At 42.4% G+C, this 21,144-nt stretch overlaps 1 protein-coding gene across 2 annotated transcripts in view; it reads right to left on the bottom strand.

Moving 5' to 3' along the window:
* Positions 1-1,968: 1,968 nt before the first annotated feature.
* Positions 1,969-21,144, bottom strand: part of PLEKHN1 (pleckstrin homology domain containing N1) — a 74,138-nt gene continuing 54,962 nt past the window's right edge. The window contains exons 7-16 of one of the 2 annotated variants that reach the window (XM_040325964.1): positions 20,911-21,060; positions 16,515-16,595; positions 14,616-14,691; positions 12,002-12,156; positions 10,194-10,388; positions 8,728-8,988; positions 6,999-7,133; positions 4,529-4,765; positions 3,868-3,916; positions 1,969-2,507 (exon numbers count right to left, since the gene is read on the bottom strand). In XM_040325964.1, the coding sequence (XP_040181898.1) occupies positions 2,278-2,507; positions 3,868-3,916; positions 4,529-4,765; positions 6,999-7,133; positions 8,728-8,988; positions 10,194-10,388; positions 12,002-12,156; positions 14,616-14,691; positions 16,515-16,595; positions 20,911-21,060 (1,569 nt within the window). In that variant the 3' untranslated portion in view covers positions 1,969-2,277. The remainder of the gene's footprint in view (positions 2,508-3,867; positions 3,917-4,528; positions 4,766-6,998; positions 7,134-8,727; positions 8,989-10,193; positions 10,389-12,001; positions 12,157-14,615; positions 14,692-16,514; positions 16,596-20,910; positions 21,061-21,144) is intronic. The other variant, XM_040325965.1, reaches the window with a different exon arrangement.

Genomic DNA, 21,144 nt, shown 5'->3' with positions numbered 1-21,144 from the left:
AGACATACTGGTAGGTTAATTGGCTTCCATCTAAAATTGTCCCTAGTATGTGATTGTTTAAGTATAAATGTGAGGTAGAAACCTTAAAGGCCCATACACAGGATCAGACTTTTTGACAATAACGGTCCGACGGACGTGCTTTATCGGACAATCCGACCATGTGTATGCCCCATCAGACAATTGTTTTTGCTTTTTAAATCGGACAAATGTTCGCTGCGAATGCTTTTAAAAACTTTTCGGCAACAAATGTCCGATTGTGTGTACACAAGTCCAAACACGCATGCTCAGAACCAATGCTAAAGATCAGACAAGAATAGCAGAAGTTGCCTAAAGAGTGGCGGTAGACCTGAAAAACAATGTGATTTGGTGAATGTTGGCTAAATAATTTCTGCCGTGTGTATGCATACCAAGTTCACGGCCAACGCCACTTCGGACCAAAATCCATGGAACAGTCAGATGGAAGTCCGATCGTGTGCATGCGGTTTAAGATTGTAAGCTCTCAAGAGCAGGGACTGATGTGAATGTGCAATATGTAAAGCACTGCATACATAGCTGTAATAAATTGCAATACATACAGTAGACTGTGCAGACTATGGTCAAGTCATTGTTTAAGCTGGAAAGTTTGGTCTATTGTTCTGTTCATCTCTGGTAAGAAAAAAATGGTTACCCAAACTGCAGCCTGATTAATTAAATTAAATATTACCGAGTAGCAAATATACATTTCAGGCATAAACATGGTCTTGTTTTTCCTTACCAACTAATTTGATTTCCCCAATTATATCTACCTTGAACATGACCTGGTAGGTAGAATATCATACGCGAGTGATTTTATTGGCAAACAAATGTATATCCAATTATAAACCTCGTGGATTTATTGACGGTGAAACAAAGAACACACAGAAAGGGAAGAGGTGAGATTTTATTTTGAAAGTTAACAGTATAACATTTCCGAAAGAACTAAAAAAAAAAAAAAAACCCACCCTTCAAAAACATACATTCCTTACAAATTATGTACAGTCTAGAAACAGTGCAACAACCGTCCTTAATAAATATTGCTTTACGTTAAATAAGAACAAGAACATGACCCTTAAAACCAGTATAAAAAAAACAAAACAAAAAAAAGGTCCTTATGGCTGAAATAATAAACCAATTATTAATTAAATATTTTTTACATAATAACAGTTTCAATATAAACTACAAAACCATTCTATCTATTGATAGGAGCAAGAAGCATTACAAAGAGAATATCTCCTGAATCCAAGGAATTCCCTTGGTGTACAGGAATCACAGCAAAAATGTTAGGATGTTCTCTATTTCTATTGGGTGTTTAGGATGGCCTGTCAGGTTTTTCCTGAACAATCAGTGCCCTGGGGTACCGTCGGCAACACTGACCATTGTATTCTGCTGGCTCCCCACTGGCGGAATACATAAGCTCAGCCTTAAGCAGGCCATACTAGCGGTTGGAATAGAAAAAAAAAGTGCAAGATTTCCCCATCAGACGCGGCGCTGGTGGGGGAATCACTCCCACAGCGCTATTATGTTCTACCAGCAAGGAAGGCTCCTTTGCCAGCAGAATACAGTGATCAATTTTGCCAGCTTTAGCTTCACGAAAAACCCAATCGATGGACTTGTGTACAACCAGCCAGCCCATACAGGGATCAAAATTCGTCCGGTCCCTGCTGAACTGGCCAAATTTCGATCCACATATGGCTTGCTTTAGTAAAGAATAGTGAACATCTGCATCCCCACAGTAATCACATCATCTGGGTCCCAGCAGTGGTCATGCGTTTAGATGCTTCTCCAAGACATGTTTGTATTTTGGGAGGTTCTACAAAGCAGGGAGTGTTTAGGCCATTTATGAATGAAGGCATTGTGAGTTTTGTGAGTCAGATGCTAGTCACAAAAGTTGGGTTTGGGGACTGGGCTGTGCCAAGCTGGAGGTAAATTAGAAGAAACACGTGCTTTGTATTTTTTATGTGCAAAAACTCCCTATAGTGTTTGTTTAAACAAGAACAAGTTATAAAGGCAAAATTAACAGTGGAACGTGAGGGACAGCTTTTCCAGCAGTCCCTGATCTAACACAATATCTCTGCAATCAGCAGAGACAACAAAAAGGATCATTTATGGGTATAAAAGACCCAAAATTGGCAGCTACCAGCGATATTCCTGCTGGGCACCCATGCCCCCCAGTGTAACAAAAAGCAGCAACAGGTCCTTCACAATGGTATGGGATACAAATCAACCCTTTGTTCATGGCAGTATCTCCAAATATCTTCTTTACAACCAACGGCTAGCTACAGCCTTTCCATGCTGGAAACCGAGGTAAGCATGTCCTGGGTAAGGAGGTGGAGAAAACCAATTAAGATCTTTGTCCTTGGCTTCATAGTCCCAAATGTTGTCATAGCTGAGGTCACTCTGAAAGCTTTGCAACTCTGCATAGTCGTGGTCGTGCTCCAAACTGTCCGGCTTCAGACTTTCAGAGGAGGGCAGGTCAAACATATCTTCAACTGGAAGAAGAGAAAGTACGTGTTTCAAGGTAGGTACTTAGAATTGATTATAAATGCAATGCATCATATATTTACTGGCTATAACAACTGTATATTGTGTTGTCCCAAGGAAGTTTACACCGTAGTTTTGTCCACTATACACCAACAAAAACTGGATACCCGCACTATAGCGTCAACGCAGCCTGGCATAAATCCCCAGCCTGACGGACCACAAAGGAACAGCGGCACACTGAGAAGTCATCACTGCGCTTTGTCAGCAAGTGTGCACTGCAACTGCATACATGGGTGTTTACCTTAGAACAGTGGTTCTCAACCTGGGGGTCGGGACCCCCTTGGGGGTCGAATGATGATTTGCCAGGGGTCACCAAATCCTGGCATGTTTCAGAAGCCCACACCGCTCTCCCAGCCTTTTCTCGGCTGTTCCTAGAGCCCGCGGCCGACCACTCAGCCTCTTTGCAGCTACCCATTCAGTTCACGGCATGGCTGGGGGGCAGAGACTAGAAGTCAGCTGACTGGTGAGGAAAATGAAGTGGGAGGGGCTGAAGGAGACCCCATCTCCTGATTTCAGCATAGGTGTCACTGCTGCGAGACACCACTGTAGTACGGGTTCCACACTACGAAAATAATTTTACTGTTAGGGGTCCCCAAAATTTGTGAAATGTTATCAAGGGGTCACGACACTAGAGAGGTTGAGAACCACTGCCTTAGAAGCACACATACTTCCTGTATAAGAATTCATATTATGCATACAATGACATAGGCATTGAGTAGGGGGAATGAACCGATAAGCCCAAATCAATGTTTTCTACTGAACTTGCAGTCTGGAGAGCCATAAATCATTTAATGCATACTGCACACAGATTAAAAGTAGGTGAAAATGAAAACTGGAAAGCCCTTTCGTCTCTGTGGTAACACGGAGGGGCCCCCCTTTTTTCCCACAGGTTTTGGACATTCCTGGCTCAGATCCCTGCAATTAATGAAAGAACAGCAATGACACCTGTTGGTGAAAACTGGGACTGCACAGTGACCTTCAGTTCTCTCAACAATGGCCAATTGGATCACTCTATGCTGCTACACAGAAACGCTACAAACAGGAATTTCTTAAAAAAAAAAAAAAGCTGACAATGGATTATTTTGTGCATCAGTAAGTGTTCATGGAGAACTCAAAGTTTGTTGCAACAAGGCTGACATGATTAGAAAACAAACTTACTATAGTTTTCACAAAAGCTATAGTAAATTTATAAACCAGTTAACCTGATAACTGGAGCGGACTTATCACTTGCATGTCTGAACTTTTTCCCCTTAATTACCCTTGCGGCAGTCTGGTACTATAAACATCATGACAGCTTTATGACATTACCTTCTTTGTTGTGGTGAGAGAAAGAAATTTCTTCTTTGACTGAGGATATCTACAATGAAATGATAAAAAAATATGTTTACAATATAGTAGGAACATGCATGCTTCTGTATTACATAGACTAGCTTTTGACCTTCTGCTAGTATAATAATAGGCAAGCCTTGCCAATTTTTTTTTTATATATATATATATATATATATATATATATATATATATATATATATATATATATAAAAATACACACACACACACAATATATATTATATATATATATATATATATATATAAAAATACATAAATATATAAAAAATCCACCCCCCCTAAAAAAAAAAAAAAAACACAAAAAAAAAAACAATTGTAAAAAAAAAAAAATACTGTCACATGACATAAAAAAAAAAAAAATATCGGAAATCGGTATCGGCGAGTACTTGAAAGTATCGGTACTTGTACTCGGTATCGGGACAACCCTAACAAAAAACCTTTTATTTGGCCTGTAACCCACAAACCATTTGAACTGCTTTCCTCAGTTTCAGTGCTCAGCCGAAGCTGATAATTAAAGCTACTCTCTCTGTAGCCAGGAATATTCACATTATTTCAGACATCAACGTACCCGTGGGAACACAATATACTAAAAAGTGACATTTCACAGCAAGGGAGAACTTACACTTTTGAAGAAGGGGGTCTGGCTCTGTTTTGTGGGTATGAGCCTTGAGTCGATGGATGTGTCTGGCTCACTGTTTCGATGCACCATGGGCCTCACAAGCTTTTGGCTCCCGGTCACTGGATGGGAATACTTCTTCTGCAGGGCTGGGTGTGGGCTGATTTTCCCATGGAATGATCTGTTTATCTTCAGGTCGGAGACTTGGCTCTCAGTGCGGTTTGAAGTCAGATTTTGTAAAATCTTATTGAGAGATAAAAAATATTAACCTTAATATTTTATCCACACGTTATTATTACTATATTTATTAGTGAAGCTTTAAAAGATTCATCTGTGGTCTACAATTAGTAGATACACATGCAAAACCTAGCTATATTAGCGAGACACAGAATAAACGATTAGGAGAATTATGTTTTATTAAATGATGATTATATTTTGGATAGAATGAGCAAAGGTTAGAACGTTAGTCAGATTTAACTGTTCTCTGTGTACCCAACCCATTTACTTTAACCACTTAAGACCCGGACCTTTAGGCAGGTAAAGGACCCGGCCAGTTTTTGCGATTCAGCACTGCGTCGCTTTAACAGACAATTGCGCGGTCGTGCGAAGTGGCTCCCAAACAAAATTGTCCTTTTTTTCCCCACAAATAGAGCTTTCTTTTGGTGGTATTTGATCACCTCTGCGGTTTTTATTTTTTGCGCTATAAACAAAAATAGAGCGACAATTTTGAAAAAAAATGCAATATTTTTTTCCTTTTGCTATAATAAATATCCCCCAAAAATATATAAAAACAAAATATATAAAAAAATATTCTTCTACCTATTTTTGGTAAAAAAAAAAAAAAATTGCAATAAGCGTTTATCGATTGGTTTGCGCAACATTTATAGTGTTTACAAAATAGGGGCTAGTTTTATTGCATTTTTATAAAAACAATTTTTTACTACTAATGGCTGCGATTTTTTTCGTGACCGCAACATTATGGCGGACACATCGGACAATTTTGACAATTGTCATTTTCACAGCAAAAAATGCTATAAAAATGCATTGTTTATTGTGAAAATGACAATTGCAGTTTGGGAGTTAACCACTAGGGAGCGCTGAAGGGGTTAAGTGTGACCTCATGTGTTTCTAACTGTAGGTGGGCGGGGCTGGATGTGTGACATCATTGATCATGTTTCCCTATAACACACGATCAATGACAGCGCCACAATGAAGAACAGGGAAGCTGACCCCACGGCTGGGCTTAAAGAGCCACGTACAGGTACGTGGATGTGCCCAGCCGTGCCATTCAGACTTATATCGGCGTGAAGGGGTCCTTAAGCTGAACTCACACAATTTCACTTCCGCACATCAGTCCCGATTCCAGCTGTGATTTCAGAGACATCTGTGCAGGTTTCTGCACAGATGTGAATGGAAATCGCACCCCAAAAATCAAAAAGTACTACAGAAACTAAGTTTTAAAATTGGTGCGGTGTCGCACCGATTAGGGGTTGTCCTTAGCCACTTCCAGACCGCCCACTGTCATTATACGTGGTGCGTTTGAAGAGGAATACCGTTGTTATGGTAGCAGCTAGCTACCATAACCCCGGTATACTCTTCTTCAGTGGGCAGTCCTCTACAAGATAAAAGTGGTCTCTGCGGCAGATACGCAGCGAGATCACTTTTATCGGCGGCGGGATAGGGGCCCCCTCCCTCCTGCTGCTCTCCGCTGCCGGCATCGGCAATCCGGTCCTTTTCCTTGCTGTGCATGGAGATGAGTGAGGTGGAAGATGGCCCCCACCAGTCTCCATATAACTGCAGGGCGGAAGCGACGTCAAATCGTCACTTCGGCCCATACGTCTTAAAAAAGGGATTTTTTTTTTTTTTTTCAAATTGTTTTTTTTTTTTATTATTATTATTGCGTTTAAGTCCAAATATGAGATCTGAGGTCTTTTTGACCCCAGATCTCATATTTAAGAGGACCTGTCGTGCTGTTTTTTATTACAAGGGATGTTTACATTCCTTGTAATAGGAATAAAAGTGACCCTATTTTTATTTATTTTTTAAAACTGGGTTAAAATCCTAAAAATAAAGTAAAATAAATAAGAAAAAAATATTTAAAGCGTCCCGTCCCGACGAGCTTACGCGCAGAAGTGAACGCATACGTGAGCAGCGCCCGCATATGAAAATGGTGTTCAAACCACACATGTGAGGTATCGCCGCAATCGTCAGAACAAGAGCAATAATTATATTCCTAGACCTCCTCTGTAACTGAAAACCATGCAACCTGTCGTTTTTAAACGTCGCCTATGGAGATTTTTAAGGGTAAAAGTTTGACGCCATTCCACAAGTGGACGCAATTTTGAAGTTTGACATGTTGGGTATCAATTTACTCGGCATAACATCTTTCACAATATAAAAAAAAAAAAAATGGGGCTTTAGCAAATCAACCCCAATGAATCTGTTGGTGATATTCTCCAAGATAACTGACACTAACCTCATCCACCAGCCTGTTACTTGGTATTCCAGTTGGTGTATATGGTTCAGCATACAATGGAGACATTGACACATCCTGGGAATCAGGTGGTGAGGTAGTCTTCTGGTTATCTGTCAGACAGGTCATTCTGCTTAACTGTGGACATACAATGAATTGGTTACAAGTTTATAATTGAATCAAATGCAGACACACTTTGTAATGCATGCTTTATTTTTCTGAATTTATATCAATGACTAATGGGCAAATTCACCAGGTAATCTTGTATAAAACATGTTTGTCTTCATAGCATACTAAAGGTTATCATTGACTTTATTTCTACATTAAGCACTTATTAAAAGAACAGGCCTGGGTATTGAAGCACATTGGCACTAATAACATAATGAAGTCACGTGCACATCTCATTAAGAATGAGGACATCCTTATAATGATAGGGTGTACAGGTGCCACCGCAATATGACATTACCAGGAATAAGCCATTATAGCCATTGAAGTCCGCACGCGCTACACTTTTAAGTTATCATTTACAGACTTATCTTTACGTCATCACATATACTGTATATCATTAACATCATTAGCTAGCTTGCTTTCTTGGTTTGAGTATTTAGGTTTCAATGACTTTTAGTTATGAAAAACTTTTTTTCAAACCTTTGCCAGTGTGAGATCACACCCTGTACCCACTCCACCGAAATACAATTTGCAGAGCATCATTTTGTGAGCCTGGAAAATTTGATAGTAACCTTGCAGTAAAATGCATAGCCCCCATATTAGATCCAGGCCACCTCTACTTATATAAATTACTGTATATAGGTGGATAAAAAAAATCATCTTGGATAATAATATAAGAAAAAAAAGAAAGAAGGTTATATGCTTCTGCATATAGAAAAACAAACAAGGCGCCTCTAGATAGATTGTTTCCATTAGAGATTGCTGGTCTCCCTGAGTGCTGCCTAAAGTGTGTGAAGATTTGCTACCCTCTCCAACACAGACTGTCAGGATTCAAATGCCAGGAGCGCCCTGGATATACACATTTTTCTATACTTCTGCATATGCAGGGCATGATGTCCCTATCCTTTCAAGATTCCTGGACTATGGCGAGTACCCCAAATCGCATAGAAATACACTCCACAAGCCAGGGCATCGCCCCCCCCACTTCACAAGCCAGGGCACCCCCCCACTTCACAAGCCAGGGCATCCCCCCCCCCTTCACAAGCCAGGGCATCCCCCCCCCCCACTTCACAAGCCAGGGCACCCCCCCCCACTTCACAAGCCAGGGCATCCCCCCCCACACTTCACAAGCCAGGGCATCCCCCCCCCCACACTTCACAAGCCAGGGCATCCCCCCCACTTCACAAGCCAGGGGATCCCTCTACTTCAAATGGTCTCTCAGGAAGGAGTGTGAGGTTACTCTTGCCCAAGTGCTGCATGTGGAAGATAAGCGTAAGACTAGTCTAAAATCGAACTTTTTTACTTAAAAGGTATATTTTTCAACTAACTATATGCAGCAGGGTGCATGGCTCAGACCCAGGAAGAGGACCTTCCAATTTACTGACCAGACCCAAAATCTTCCAATTAAATGTTTTCCTCATTAACCACAGAAAATTACAGGAGGAGGAGGGGAAGCCAGACAAGCAAACCCTGCAAAATGAGAGGAAGCAGCAACGACCAGTCATTCTTTAAAAAAAAAAAAAAAAAGAAAAAAAAGATGAATGCCTCTTCAGTCATAACTTACCAGCTGCTGTGGTGTAACAGAGGAGTGCCCTTTGGATTTTTCATATGAATATGGCTCTTTATATAAGGGGGACAGGATATCTTCACTAGGTGTCTCTGGGATATTCATAAAGGGCGCGTTTTCCACATCATAAGTCTGAGGCATTACGGACGGAATCTGAATGCAAAGGTTCTTTTTTCCTTTAGACTCGCGGATGCTGCCACCTCTCTGAAGATCACTCGATCCATTTTGTCCACATGGCCAATTAGAATTCGCCAAACACTTTAAAAAAAGAAAACAAAATATCAGTACTCTGCCACTTCCCAATTCAAAGGTTTAATTTTACATTATTTTTTTTTTTTTTTACTGATGTTCAAGTATTTTTATTAATAGACAGCTTTAGATAAAATGCAGTACTGCCTGATAGCCTGCAGGTGTCAGCATTGCATCTCTTTCCATAACAAGGCTACAGCAATGAACACAATTCCTTTGTAAATAAAAAATAAATAAAAAATCCTGCAAGAAACTACCTAAACATAGTTAAGAAAGTAACCTTTTGTTATGCATTAAATAGTTTAATATTAAAACTTAGGGCTCTTTCACACGGGGCGGATCAGTAATGATGCGCGTCCGTGTGTCCGTAAGCTCAGCGGGGATCGCTCCGTAAAATCCCCGCTGAGCCGTCGGCTGACAGGGCGGTCGCCGCACACTGTGCAGGGACCGCCCTGTCTTTTCTCCGCTCTCCCCTATGGGGGGATCGGATGAACACGGACCGTCTGTCTGTGTTCATCCGATCCGATGACACAAGAAAAAAATAGGATTTTCTTCCGTCCGCAAAATCGGAGCTTTGCAGAGGCGGGCGATTACGAGTGTCAGCGGATGTTCATCCGCTGACACCCGCAATCACATAGGGACCAATGTATGTCCCGTTTTCATCCGCAAACGGATGGATGAAAATGCGGACATACGGTCCCGCACATGTGAAAGGGGCCTAAGATTGCATACATATTTATAAAAAAAAAACACTTGAAATGGATACTAAAAAAGGGAAACTTTTTTTTTTAATAAACATGCCTCTTGCTATAGGGGTAACTGGACAGGCTTCCGAGCCACGTGCTGTGCATCCATTCACCCAGAGTGCGTCTTAGTTGCCCCCCCCCCCTCTCTCCTCACTGGCTGTGATTGACAGCAGCAGGAGCTAATGGCCCCCGCTGCTGTGTGAGCCAATAAGGAGGGAGAGACCCCAGAGAGCTGCTGCTCTCAAGGACATCGTTAGAAGGAGATGGGGTTCAGGCAAGTAAAAGGGGGGCTAAGGGGGAAGCTGCATTCACAATATTTTTTACCTTAATGCAGAAAATGCATTATGGTAAAAAACCTTGAGCCTTTAAAAATCTATAAATTGCATCATCATAATTTTACCTTAAGCTTATAGTTTATTTAATTAGAAAAAAAAACAAAAAAAAAAAACATAATAGTAAGGGACTCACGTGAACGGGTTGTGAATATCCAGGTGACAGAGGATCCTCCTGCAAGGTTTGTTCGCCCAGTATTGTGTATGACGGCTGGTCAGAGACTTGAATAGTGTTGTTTGATTGGTGGTTAGAGTTGGGCAGCTTCACTGAAGACGCCCAGGATTTGGTACGACCGTCTGATGTGAATGAGCTCCTGCAGCTTGCAGTCACCTGTGATATGGAAAGGGATTCATTATTGTTTTCATTTATTTTTTCATTAAATTGTCAAAAGTACCAAGACATTGTAAAAATGGAGCCCATGTGAAAGAGCCCCAAGCACCCCCCCCCCCCCAAAGTTCTTATCTTGGGACTACAGAATGGTTAGCCTTTAAGTTGAGCAGGTGGGTCTGAGTAGTTTGGTCAGAAAAAAATGGGCAGGGCTGACACCACTCAGTCTACACATATGCTGTGTGTTGTCAGTAAACAGGACTTTTCTGTGCATTTCTGGCAGATCAACAGGTATTTTCTGTTCTTGCCGGAATAAAACTCATGTTATACATAGATGTACTGCATAATATTCCATACATTTTTAATTTTTTTTTATTTAATTCTGCCTTGATATATGCTTTAAACACACACAGAGGCTTGGAATCTGAGCCAATTACGTTTTAAGAGCACAGATGAACAATTTCAAAGCTACGACGGCTCAGACAGCCAAATGGGTTTGTAGTGCAATACAGCCTGAACTTTAGAGCAATGGCTTTTTAAAGCCTTCCTAAGACGAGGTTAGTGCCAAAATAATGGGTTTCCGGTGCCGAGCTGCACCATGCCATGAGCAAAGCTGCTTCTTCCCCAAGTAGTCACATGACCTGCGTCATTGGGTAAATGCTTTTGACATCGACGTATGAAATTATTTAGTATTCATTAACATGAACATGTCAAGTACACCTTTGGGAACAGGTTACATGTTCCACCTATTTTTTAGGGTACAACATGTACCAACTGCTACAGCGTTTCTCCGATCTGCTACCTGTAGTTACAGCGAGCCAAGGATCTTCTCCCTGATCTCACTGTCACAATAGAAAAAAACAAAACAAAAAAATACTAGGCTGTGCGGAGCTTCGCCAGAGTTCTGCGAATGAGAGAACTACAAGTACCCATAGCTTTTGTGGCTGTTGGCTTGTAGTTCTCGCTGAATTATCACGGTGTCGTTGAGTGCTCTGGTAGGTCATTGATTCTTCCTGTCAGTGTGTAAGTGCCTGCCCATACCGGGTACGAGCAGACAGCTTACACAGACAGGAGCCCTGCATTGCACCCAAAATCTGCTGTCTGTGGGTGCAATGCTTTACAGACTCCTAAAAAAAAAAAAATATTAACTTTTTTTTTTTACCAGATTGTGAATGCCCAAATGCCCATACTGGTGGGCACCCTAAAGTTATTGGAGCTTCCAAGTTACCTAATGCTACTTAACATGGCTTAATTGCATGATAATGTTGAAGATGGTCTTTTTTTTTGCAATTTCGGTTACAAACCTTAAAAAAACAATTTATCCTAAAGGGTAGATTTGTGACCTCCTTAGAAAGGTCTCTTTTTTGTGGGAAAGATTCCTTAGGAAGCACAGTATTGTTACGGTCAGACTTCATTCCACAAAACACTGAATAGGGGCCTCCTGCTGCTGTATAGAAGGAGAAAAATGTCCCCTCCCCCACCCTTTTATTACATGGAAGGGTCCCATGCAAATGAGATTTCCCCTTTTTCTCAGGAATCCCTACTAATTATCTTTAGAATTGCAGACAATCCACGCCAGTAACGAGCTGGGTAGTCTCTGCTCCGACTAGTAGTACCTGTTCATGATGTGCAGAGTGTGAGCCGCAGAAACTGCTGGAGCCAGATAACGAGGAGTCTCGGTTTTGTTGCTGAGCGCGTTTCAAATGTTCTATCCATTCATCATAATCCTGCGGATTGAAGCAGATCACCCGGATCGTGTTGATGTACCTTCCTGTCAGGACAGAGGTCAGACATAACCTGATGTTAGATAATGGGTCTCTCGACACAAAAAAACAGTTATTTCTAGAACACAAACACACTAAATTGCTGTTCGGCCAGGGAGGTGGGCACTATTAAGGTGGGCACTAGTAAATGCCCGCTATCTCACTTTGGAGCACATTTAATGCAGGACCACTTATCATGAACAGACATACAGGGCTTGATTTACTAAAACTGGAGAGTGCAGAATCTGGTGCAGCTCTGCATAGAATTCAATCAGCTTCTAACTTCAGCTTGTTCAATTAAAGAGGGACTGCAGTCTGCGCACATAATTTGTAATAAAAACATCTTTGCCGTTCTGAAGCTTCCCGCCAACCATTTTGCATATTATTTTATATATACTGTGATCCTGTACTTGCCAAAAATCTCCCTCCACTGAGTCTGGCTGCAAACATTTTAACTGTGGGCAGCTGAAGCTGCTGCCTGTGCACTTCCTGGACACACAGAGGCACACCTTCAGCTCTGCAGCTCTCAATGGCCCTCTTATGACTAATCCCCCCTCCCTTCCTGGCAAACTCTCACAAGAGTTAGAGAGAGCGCTGTGCATGATGTCATAAGCCTAGGCTTTTTTACCAGACAAGAAACAGGAAGGTATAAAAGGTAAAAGTTTCACTATCCAAGTAAAAACAAGGGCAGAAGATTTTAATAGAAGGAAAGAAAAATATGACCGAAGGTCGGCTTTAACCACTTAAGACCCGGACCAAAATGCAGGTAAAGGACCTGGCCAGTTTTTGCGATTCGGCACTGCGTCGCTTTAACCGACAATTGCGCGGTCGTGCAACGTGGCTCCCAAACAAAATTGGCGTCCTTTTTTCCCCACAGAGCTTTCTTTTGGTGGTATTTGATCACCTCTGCGGTTTTTATTTTTTGCGCTATAAACAAAAATAGAGCGACAATTTTGAAAAAATGCGATTTTTTTCCTTTTTGCTATAATAAATATCCCCCAAAAATATATAAAAATAATATTTTTTTTTCCCTTAGTTTAGGCCAATACGTATTCTTCTACCTATGTTTGGTGTAAAAAAATAAATAAAAAATAAATAAAAAATAAATCGCAATAAGCGTTTATTGTTTGGTTTTGCGAAAAAATGAATAGTGTTTACAAAATAGGGGATAGTTTTATTGCATTTTTATTAATAATTTTTTTTTTTTACTACTAATGGCGGCGATCAGCGATTTTTTTCATGACCGAGACATTATGGCGGACACATCGGGACAATTGTGACACATTTTTGGGACAATTGTCATTTTCACAGCATAAAAATGCTATAAAAATGCATTGTTTACTGTGAAAATGACAATTGCTGTTTGGGAGTTAACCACTAGGGGGCGCTGAAGGGGTTAAGTGTGACCTCATATTTGTTTCTAACTGTAGGGAGGCGGGGCTGGACGTGTGACGTCATTGATCGTGCTTCCCTATATCAGGGAACACACGATCAATAACAGCGCCACAGTGAAGAACGGGGAAGCACAGCTCTCCCCGTTCTTCAGCTCCGGGGACCGATCGCGGGACTCCAGCGGCGATCGGGTCCGCGAGCGCGCCCGCGACCCACGGCTGGGCACTTAAAGAGCACGTACCTGCACGTGCTTGTGCCCAGCCGTGCCATTCTGCCGACGTATATGTGCAGGAGGCGGTCCTTAAGCTTTGACAAAAAAAAAATGGTATTACTATCGGTTTCTTTGCAGAGCTGTACCAGATTTTGCCACTTGTAGTTCCTTTAAAGTGGTTGCAAACCCTTACAGACCACTTTATGCTACAGGTAAGCTTATACTAAGGCTTACCTGTAGCTACCCAAGATATCTCCTAAACCTGCACAGTTTAGGAGATACCCCCTGTTCACTGCATGTGCCAATGCACACTGGGGCAAACTTATGTGCCATTGCTTCAGTCTGTATGCCGTTACCGGCGGCTCCAGCACGCATGCGCGGGAGTGACATCGCAGCCGGCCAAGCGCAGAGCCAATTTTATCTAAAACTGACTTATAGTGTCCTGGATAGAGTGGGCAGAGCTTTTACCCTCCCTTCCTGCCGCTGAGACCACACAGGAAATCCTTCCAACGGGCATACACAGGGTAATAAGAATCACACAAAGAATTTGAAACCTTTACCACTCTATCCAAATCTACAAAGTTTAGGTTGGAATATCACTATAAACATTTGTTCCAGTCTATACCAATAAACCAGTGGTTTCTAAACTCAGTCCTCAACTACCCCCTACATATCATGTTTTCTGGATCTCCTTGTCAATTGCTTGGTATTTATAACCGCCATTTTATTTTAAGGGAAATTGGCAATACCGGACCAGTTGGAAGTACTTAGAGACCAAGGTTTGGAACCACTGCCCTACACAAAAGCCAGGGCAGAGTCCTGCAATTCTCTATACTTGGTGTATGGACACCTTTTTCTTCTCACCTTCTAATAAGAAAGACGACTTCCGTTTTTCATTCTCGTCTGCAATTACCCGTATTGCTTTAAGCGGCAGTTCTCCCTGTTAAAACAAAAGGATCAATGAATTGCACATATCTCTGCTGAAACCTTTAAGCATACTTGCAGCTGACACAACCCAAAGCTGCTCCTCTGGTGGTAAAGGGATTATTATTAGCATCAATTACAAGGAGGGTGTTATCTCTGCCTGATGAGGACAATTTAGTAATTTACACTTGGCATCCTGTTCTCACACACACCTCTCTCTATAGTGTCAGTCTATGCTGAGTCACAACCTGTTCCTCTAGATACAGAGACATGTAGACACAGCTCCATGCCTGATGTATGCGCTCACAGAAAAATAGGACACGCACAGTATGCATCCCCTAAGAGACTGTGCGCTTGATGTTCTGTACATTAAGAGAGCCGAGACTGGGCCTCAATAGATTTTTGTCTTTAACACCAAATCCAGAAAGTAGTAGGTGCTCTGGGTTGTTAGCTCCCCTCCTGGGTTGTATCATGACCAGGAGCTGCAGCTGTATGTTTCATCCACAGCACCATCTGCTGGTGAAATATAGTATTGCAACGTAATCTACCGTATTTATCGGCGTATACCGCGCACTTTTTTGCCCTGAAAAATCAGGGCAAAACCGTGGGCGATATACGCTGATACCCGCACCGAGTTTGAATACTGCGCCGGCATATACCGAGCGCAGTGCACTCGTGTATAGTCGGGCAGGCTCGGCTCCTCTCGCACTCACGTCCTGGATGTACAGGACGTGAGCGCGAGAGTAGCCGAGCCTGCCCGACTATACACGAGTGTACTGCGCTCGGTATATGCCGGCGCAGTATTCAAACTCGGCGCGGGGATCGAGCAGGGAGGACGCCGGACCCGACAAAGAGGACACCCGAAGACGCAGACGGACACCGGACCTGACGAGGCCGCCGCGCAAGACACCGTGGCCCAGATTCTCAAAGGCGTTACGACGGCGCAACACCATTTGCACCGTCGTAAGTCCTAATCTGGCCCCGGGTATCAATGCGACTGATTCTTAGAATCAGTTACGCATAGATACCCATTAGATCTGACAGGCGTAAGGCTCTTACGCTGTCAGATCTTAAATGCAATTTTTTTCCCGCCGCTAGGTGTCGCCGACGTCGTTTTCCCCGTCGCTTATGTAAATTTGCAAATTACGACAATTTCCGAACGTACGCGCGCTTGACGCAGAGAATTTACGACGTTTCCGTAGCCTTTGCGATGCGTAAAGTTGCCCCTGGGTCTATGAGGCGCAGCCAAATGTTAAGTATGGCCGTCGTTCCCGCGTCAAAATGTAAAAAATCTACGTTGTTTGCGTAAGACGTCCGTGAATGGCGCTGGACGCCATTTACGTTAATGTCTAAGCAAATGACGTCGGTGCGACGTCATTTAGCGCAATGCACGTCGGGTACGCGCCTCATTTGAATTGGGCGGGCTTGCGCCGAGCGCTTTTACGATACACCGCCGCAAGTTTACAGGTAAGTGTTCTGAAAATCAGGCACTAACGCTGTAAACCTGCGGCGGTGTAACGTAAATCACATACGTTTACGCTGCCCAGGAGCAACGCAATTATATGTGAATCTGGGCCCAAAACTGTAAGTACAAAAATCTTTTTTCCATAGGAATGCGGGTCCACTTTAGGGGTGCGCGCTATACGCCGGAGTGCGCAATACCCCGATAAATACGGGTATATGAACCACGGTATTACACACATTAGGACTTTATTCTTCTTAGGATCATAAATTTAAAAAAAAAGCAGATCCGAGGAAACGTGGGGCCCCCTACATACCGCAGTTTAACTGAAAATAAAAAAATAAATAAAAAAATGTAATAAACACAAACATGCTTACCCTAAAGCAAAGGTTTTTTCCCTCTTCTGAAAGTATCACAAGAGTGGAAGGGTAAAGGACCAGCAGCCTCTCGTTCAGCTCCTGCAAGAATAAACATAGTTGACAACTCATTAGGTTGCAATTGAAAAAATAATCACATATTAAATTTGTGAATTAATGGTGCTGGTAAGAAATATATTCAAGTGAGATTCCTCTAGATGTCCAAGAGACAAGCCAAGGCAGGAGACAGCTATCCCTGGGAGGTAAGGTTGCACTTATGACAACTTAGGCCCCTTTCACATTGAGGCGTTTTTCATGCGGTACAGCGCTAAAAATAGCGCTGCTATACTGCATGAAAAAAAACCTGCCCTGTAGTGTTCAATGTGAAAGCCCGAAGGCTTTCACACTGAAGCGGTGCGCTAGCAGGAGCGCTCCAAAAGTCCTGCTAGCCGCATCTTTACTGCGGTATAGGAGCGGTGCGCGTTCACCGCTCCTATACCGCGCCTTCCCATTGAAATCAATGGGAAACCGCGGTATTAACCCTTTTTCGGCCGCTAGCGGAGGTTAAAACCTCACCGCTAGAGCCCGAATATCGCGGTAAATACGACGGTATAGCCGCCCTACAAATAGCGCGGCTATACCGTCACCGCGGCTCTATCCCCAATGTGAAAGCAGCCTTAAAAGGAGAAGTACAGCCAAAGCTTGTTTGGTTGTACTTCTTCTATGGATCACAGGAGTGCAGTTTGTTTTGCACGCCTGTGACCCATTTTCAGCAGACAGCGGGCTAGAGTCTGAGGTCACAGAGCCGGTCCACGCTCAGGCAAGATCAAGACAATGGAGTCGGGATCCACCCACATGCCTGGACTGGCACCCGGCTCAGCCTCTCAGCGTGCCACTAAAAGCCTAAACCGGCCGCTCCCGCCCACTCTACAGCCCAGCACGCCAGTGAGCACTGATGGGGCACGGTCAGCAGCTCTCTGCTCACAGAGCTGTGGAAACTGAGCGATCGGCAGCGTTTTAAGTGTTAGAGGCGCCGCGGCAACTGATGCTGCCTCTACCTAGGCAAGTATGATTTAAAATACCCATTCTTGACAAGTTTTAAAATTGTTGGACACAGAAATGAATGTGAAGATACGAGCACAGCAAGATTAGAAGAGGCTTAAATATCATTGTGACATATGCAAATTAACAGAGCAGCGTCCTTGTCATTACATTCCTTTCTAATCACAAAATCGATTCAAAGAAATGTTTTACTGTCTAATTACAGTATGTCCATGGTGAGTGTCATGCAAGCAGCACATTTTATCACATTTCATCCATGTATTATGGAAGAAAATGATCAGTCCAAAGGACACTTCCTTCAACATATGACCAGAATGTATGACTAAGCTATCATCAGACATTATGGAAACAAACTTTCTGAAAAGTTTTTTATGTAAGACTTATCTGGAATCTTAAAAGGAAACCTACACAAAGAAATACGTAAGATGTAATTTCTGACATTATTCGGAAAATGATTTTTGTCTGGCGGTCAAGTTGATCTAAAAAATTCATCTAAAGAGTCACTGATCCAAAACAAATACGCATTAAAGTGATATTATAGGTAAATCTTTGCTTTTATTTTTTAACCAAAACATACATTTCATACCCAACTGCTTTGTGCAATGGTTTTGTACAGATCAGCTCTGATCCTCGTCCTCCGCACTCCTGGCATCTCCTCCTCTCCGAATGCCCCCACAACAAGCTGTTTGCTATGGAGGCACTGGTGCTTGCTTGCTCCCGAGCCACGCTCTGTGTCCATAAGATACAGAACAGGGCTCCGCTCTGCCCCCTTCTCACTGCTATGCTCGACAGCAATGGGAGTCAATGGCCCCTGTTGCTGTGTCTCAGCCAATGAGGAGGCAGGCTGACACACAGGAGAGCAGCTGCTCTTGTGCACATTGAAGGACCGCTGTAAGTATTAGAGGGAGGTTGCAGGAGCTTAAAAAACCTTCAGCCTTTAGAACCACTTTAAGGGTTATAGCTTTTCTGGCTGATTGCTTATTCTGGGCCAGTGGCAGCAAGGGAATTCGCATTTTCAGAAGGTGGTCAACAATGGCAGTCTACGTAGTTCCCTTAGTATAGATTAAACGTCTCTTGTGACTCATCAGTTAAATGAATAGTTTGGACAGGGACATCCTAAAACTGAATATTAGTTCAAAACAAATCTGGGCTATAGGTCCAGTAACATTACTTGTCTTTAATGAAGTGTACCCCCTGTCCTGTTGATTGCACCGTAGTGAAGAAATGCTCCCTGCAGTGATGACAGGTTCTCTTTACAACGCTCAACTTCCACGATGGGGGCGAAATTGCAAAACAATGCGTCAGAAAAATCATTGTATTTCTTTCATAGAATGTAACGCCTTCTGTTAACAGGGGTGTAAGGTGAAAGGAGGACAGGATACCCTCCTCCATTCACAGAATGTGTTGCATTCTGTGAAAACAATACCAGAACTTTCATGAATGTGAAGAGAACAGAGAGGGGCTGGAGGACATCAGGGTTTTATCTGTTCAGAATTGTTAAAGTTAAGGAAATTAACCCCTGCAGTGCCAGAAATGTAAAACGGACCGTCATCTCTGCAAGAACATTTCTACATTAGGCAGCAATCAACACCATGTGGAATGTTACTGAACCTTTATTTCAGTCCGCTGCGGTGGGACCTCCTCTCGTGGCACTTTGATGTCCCGGGTCTGGCAAGGGTTTTAGGTAGGCAGCTTTGATTTAACCCTTGCCCCTTTAATATATTTTTTGGTTCTTGTTTGTATATATGAGACTGTATTTTTGAATTGTTCATTTTCTTATCAATTTATTAACTATTTGCAGACGTTCTCCTGACGAATCAGTTCACACCACGAAACTAGTAGAGATGCCCTCCGCGACCCATGTCCCATTGGGATATCTCCCCCATGTGGGGACTCTTCTTGTGGTGATCCATGTGGTCTGCCACTAAATGTTTTTAATTATGCATGAATGTCATTGTCTTTTATTGATATTTTTTTATTAATAAAACTGAATTTTTCTATATATGTGCCTTACTTACTTAATGTGTACCGTGATAGTCCAATTGCCCACTTCCCCCCTGTTCTTCTGAGCTTTTGATTTGGGGACAAATCTTCCGATCCCTTTATATTTCAGAAAAAACAAACTTGTGCTTCAGAACATTGGGGAGCAGCCTGGGACAATCTAAGAACCCCAAATGCAGTCCAACTAGCTTGGAAAAAAAGTGAAAACTAGGGCTCTAACACACATCTGCAATCTGCATACAAGCAATAAGTGAACAACCCAATAATCGTGAGAATTCAAAATACAAAAATAACAAAACCGTGAGCCCATGGTCTGTGTAGTTTGACTTTGTTTTGTTATTTTTTTTCTTGAATTCTCACGATTATTGGATTGCTATTCACTTATTGCTTATATGCAAATTACAGGTGTGTGTTAGCGCCCCTCTTTTCACTTTTTTCCCCTGTTCAGAGGTAGTTAATTCACTTCAAGGGGCATACTCACATACTCATTTTTTATGGCTGTTGATATTTGGGTGGGCGCCAAGGTTTACTATTAATATAGCCTAACTAGCTTGTTTGCAACCGACGTCACAAGTCTCACTGTCCTTATAGACTTCTATAGTACTGTGTCCTGAGGCCAGAGATGGAGAGTGACTGTAGGAGAGGGCCCGTGGCGTGTAATGTGCAGGCGCAGCCAGGATGTAAGAAAACACTGGAGGCTGCGGTCGTTGATTCCAGGCAAGTCACATAGTTAGTCAGGTTCAACCATAAAAAAAATAAATAAAAAAAAATAAAAAAAATCGTACAATCCAATATACCCAATTCTATACCTACAGTTGATCCAGAGGAAGGCAAAAAAAAAAAAAAAACAACAGCAGAGCATGATCCAATTAGCTACAGCAGGGGAAAAAATTCCTTCCTGATCCCCCGAGAAGCAATCGGATTTTCCCCGGATCAACTTTACCAATTTAGAAAAGAATCCAGACCTTTCTTAAAGCAATCTACTGAGCTGGCCAGAACCACCTCTGGAGGGAGTCTATTCAACATTTCCACAGCTCTTACTGTGAATAAACCTTTCCGTATTTGGAGATAAAATCTTTTTTCCTCTAGAGGTAAATAGTGCCCCGTGGTCTTTTGTGTTGACTGTAAAGTGAATAATTCAACACCAAGTTCACTATATGGACCCCTTATATATTTGTACATGTTGAACATTTCCCCCCATATACAGGGCATTGGTGGAGAGGGAGGGTGGGTTCCTTCGGGTTAGGGTAAACGAGCACAAGGCAGAAGTGCATTTTGTATTGGTACTACTTATGCAGTTACAGAACAAGTGTAAAAAATAAAACTGGTCTGCTAAAAACACAGCAGTACAAACCTTGAACGGAAGCGTCTGAAGCTTCACTTTGGAGATACAGGTGATGGGACCAAGTGATTCCCTTCGTGTTCCTTCCCAGTCAAGCACTGGCTGGTTCTGTACAGACCTCCTGAGCTCAGACTTCTCCCACACATTACCATTGTTTACCTGGTTAAAAAAAAAAAAAACACACGTCGTCATTATCTGACTAAACTTGAAAGGCAATAAACAAGAAGAGATGACAAGAACATGAAT

This window comes from Rana temporaria, chromosome 10 (assembly GCF_905171775.1).
Source record: "Rana temporaria chromosome 10, aRanTem1.1, whole genome shotgun sequence".
NCBI lineage: Eukaryota > Metazoa > Chordata > Amphibia > Anura > Ranidae > Rana > Rana temporaria.
Note: the sequence above shows the minus strand (reverse complement) of the source record. Positions and strands in the feature narration are given on the sequence as shown.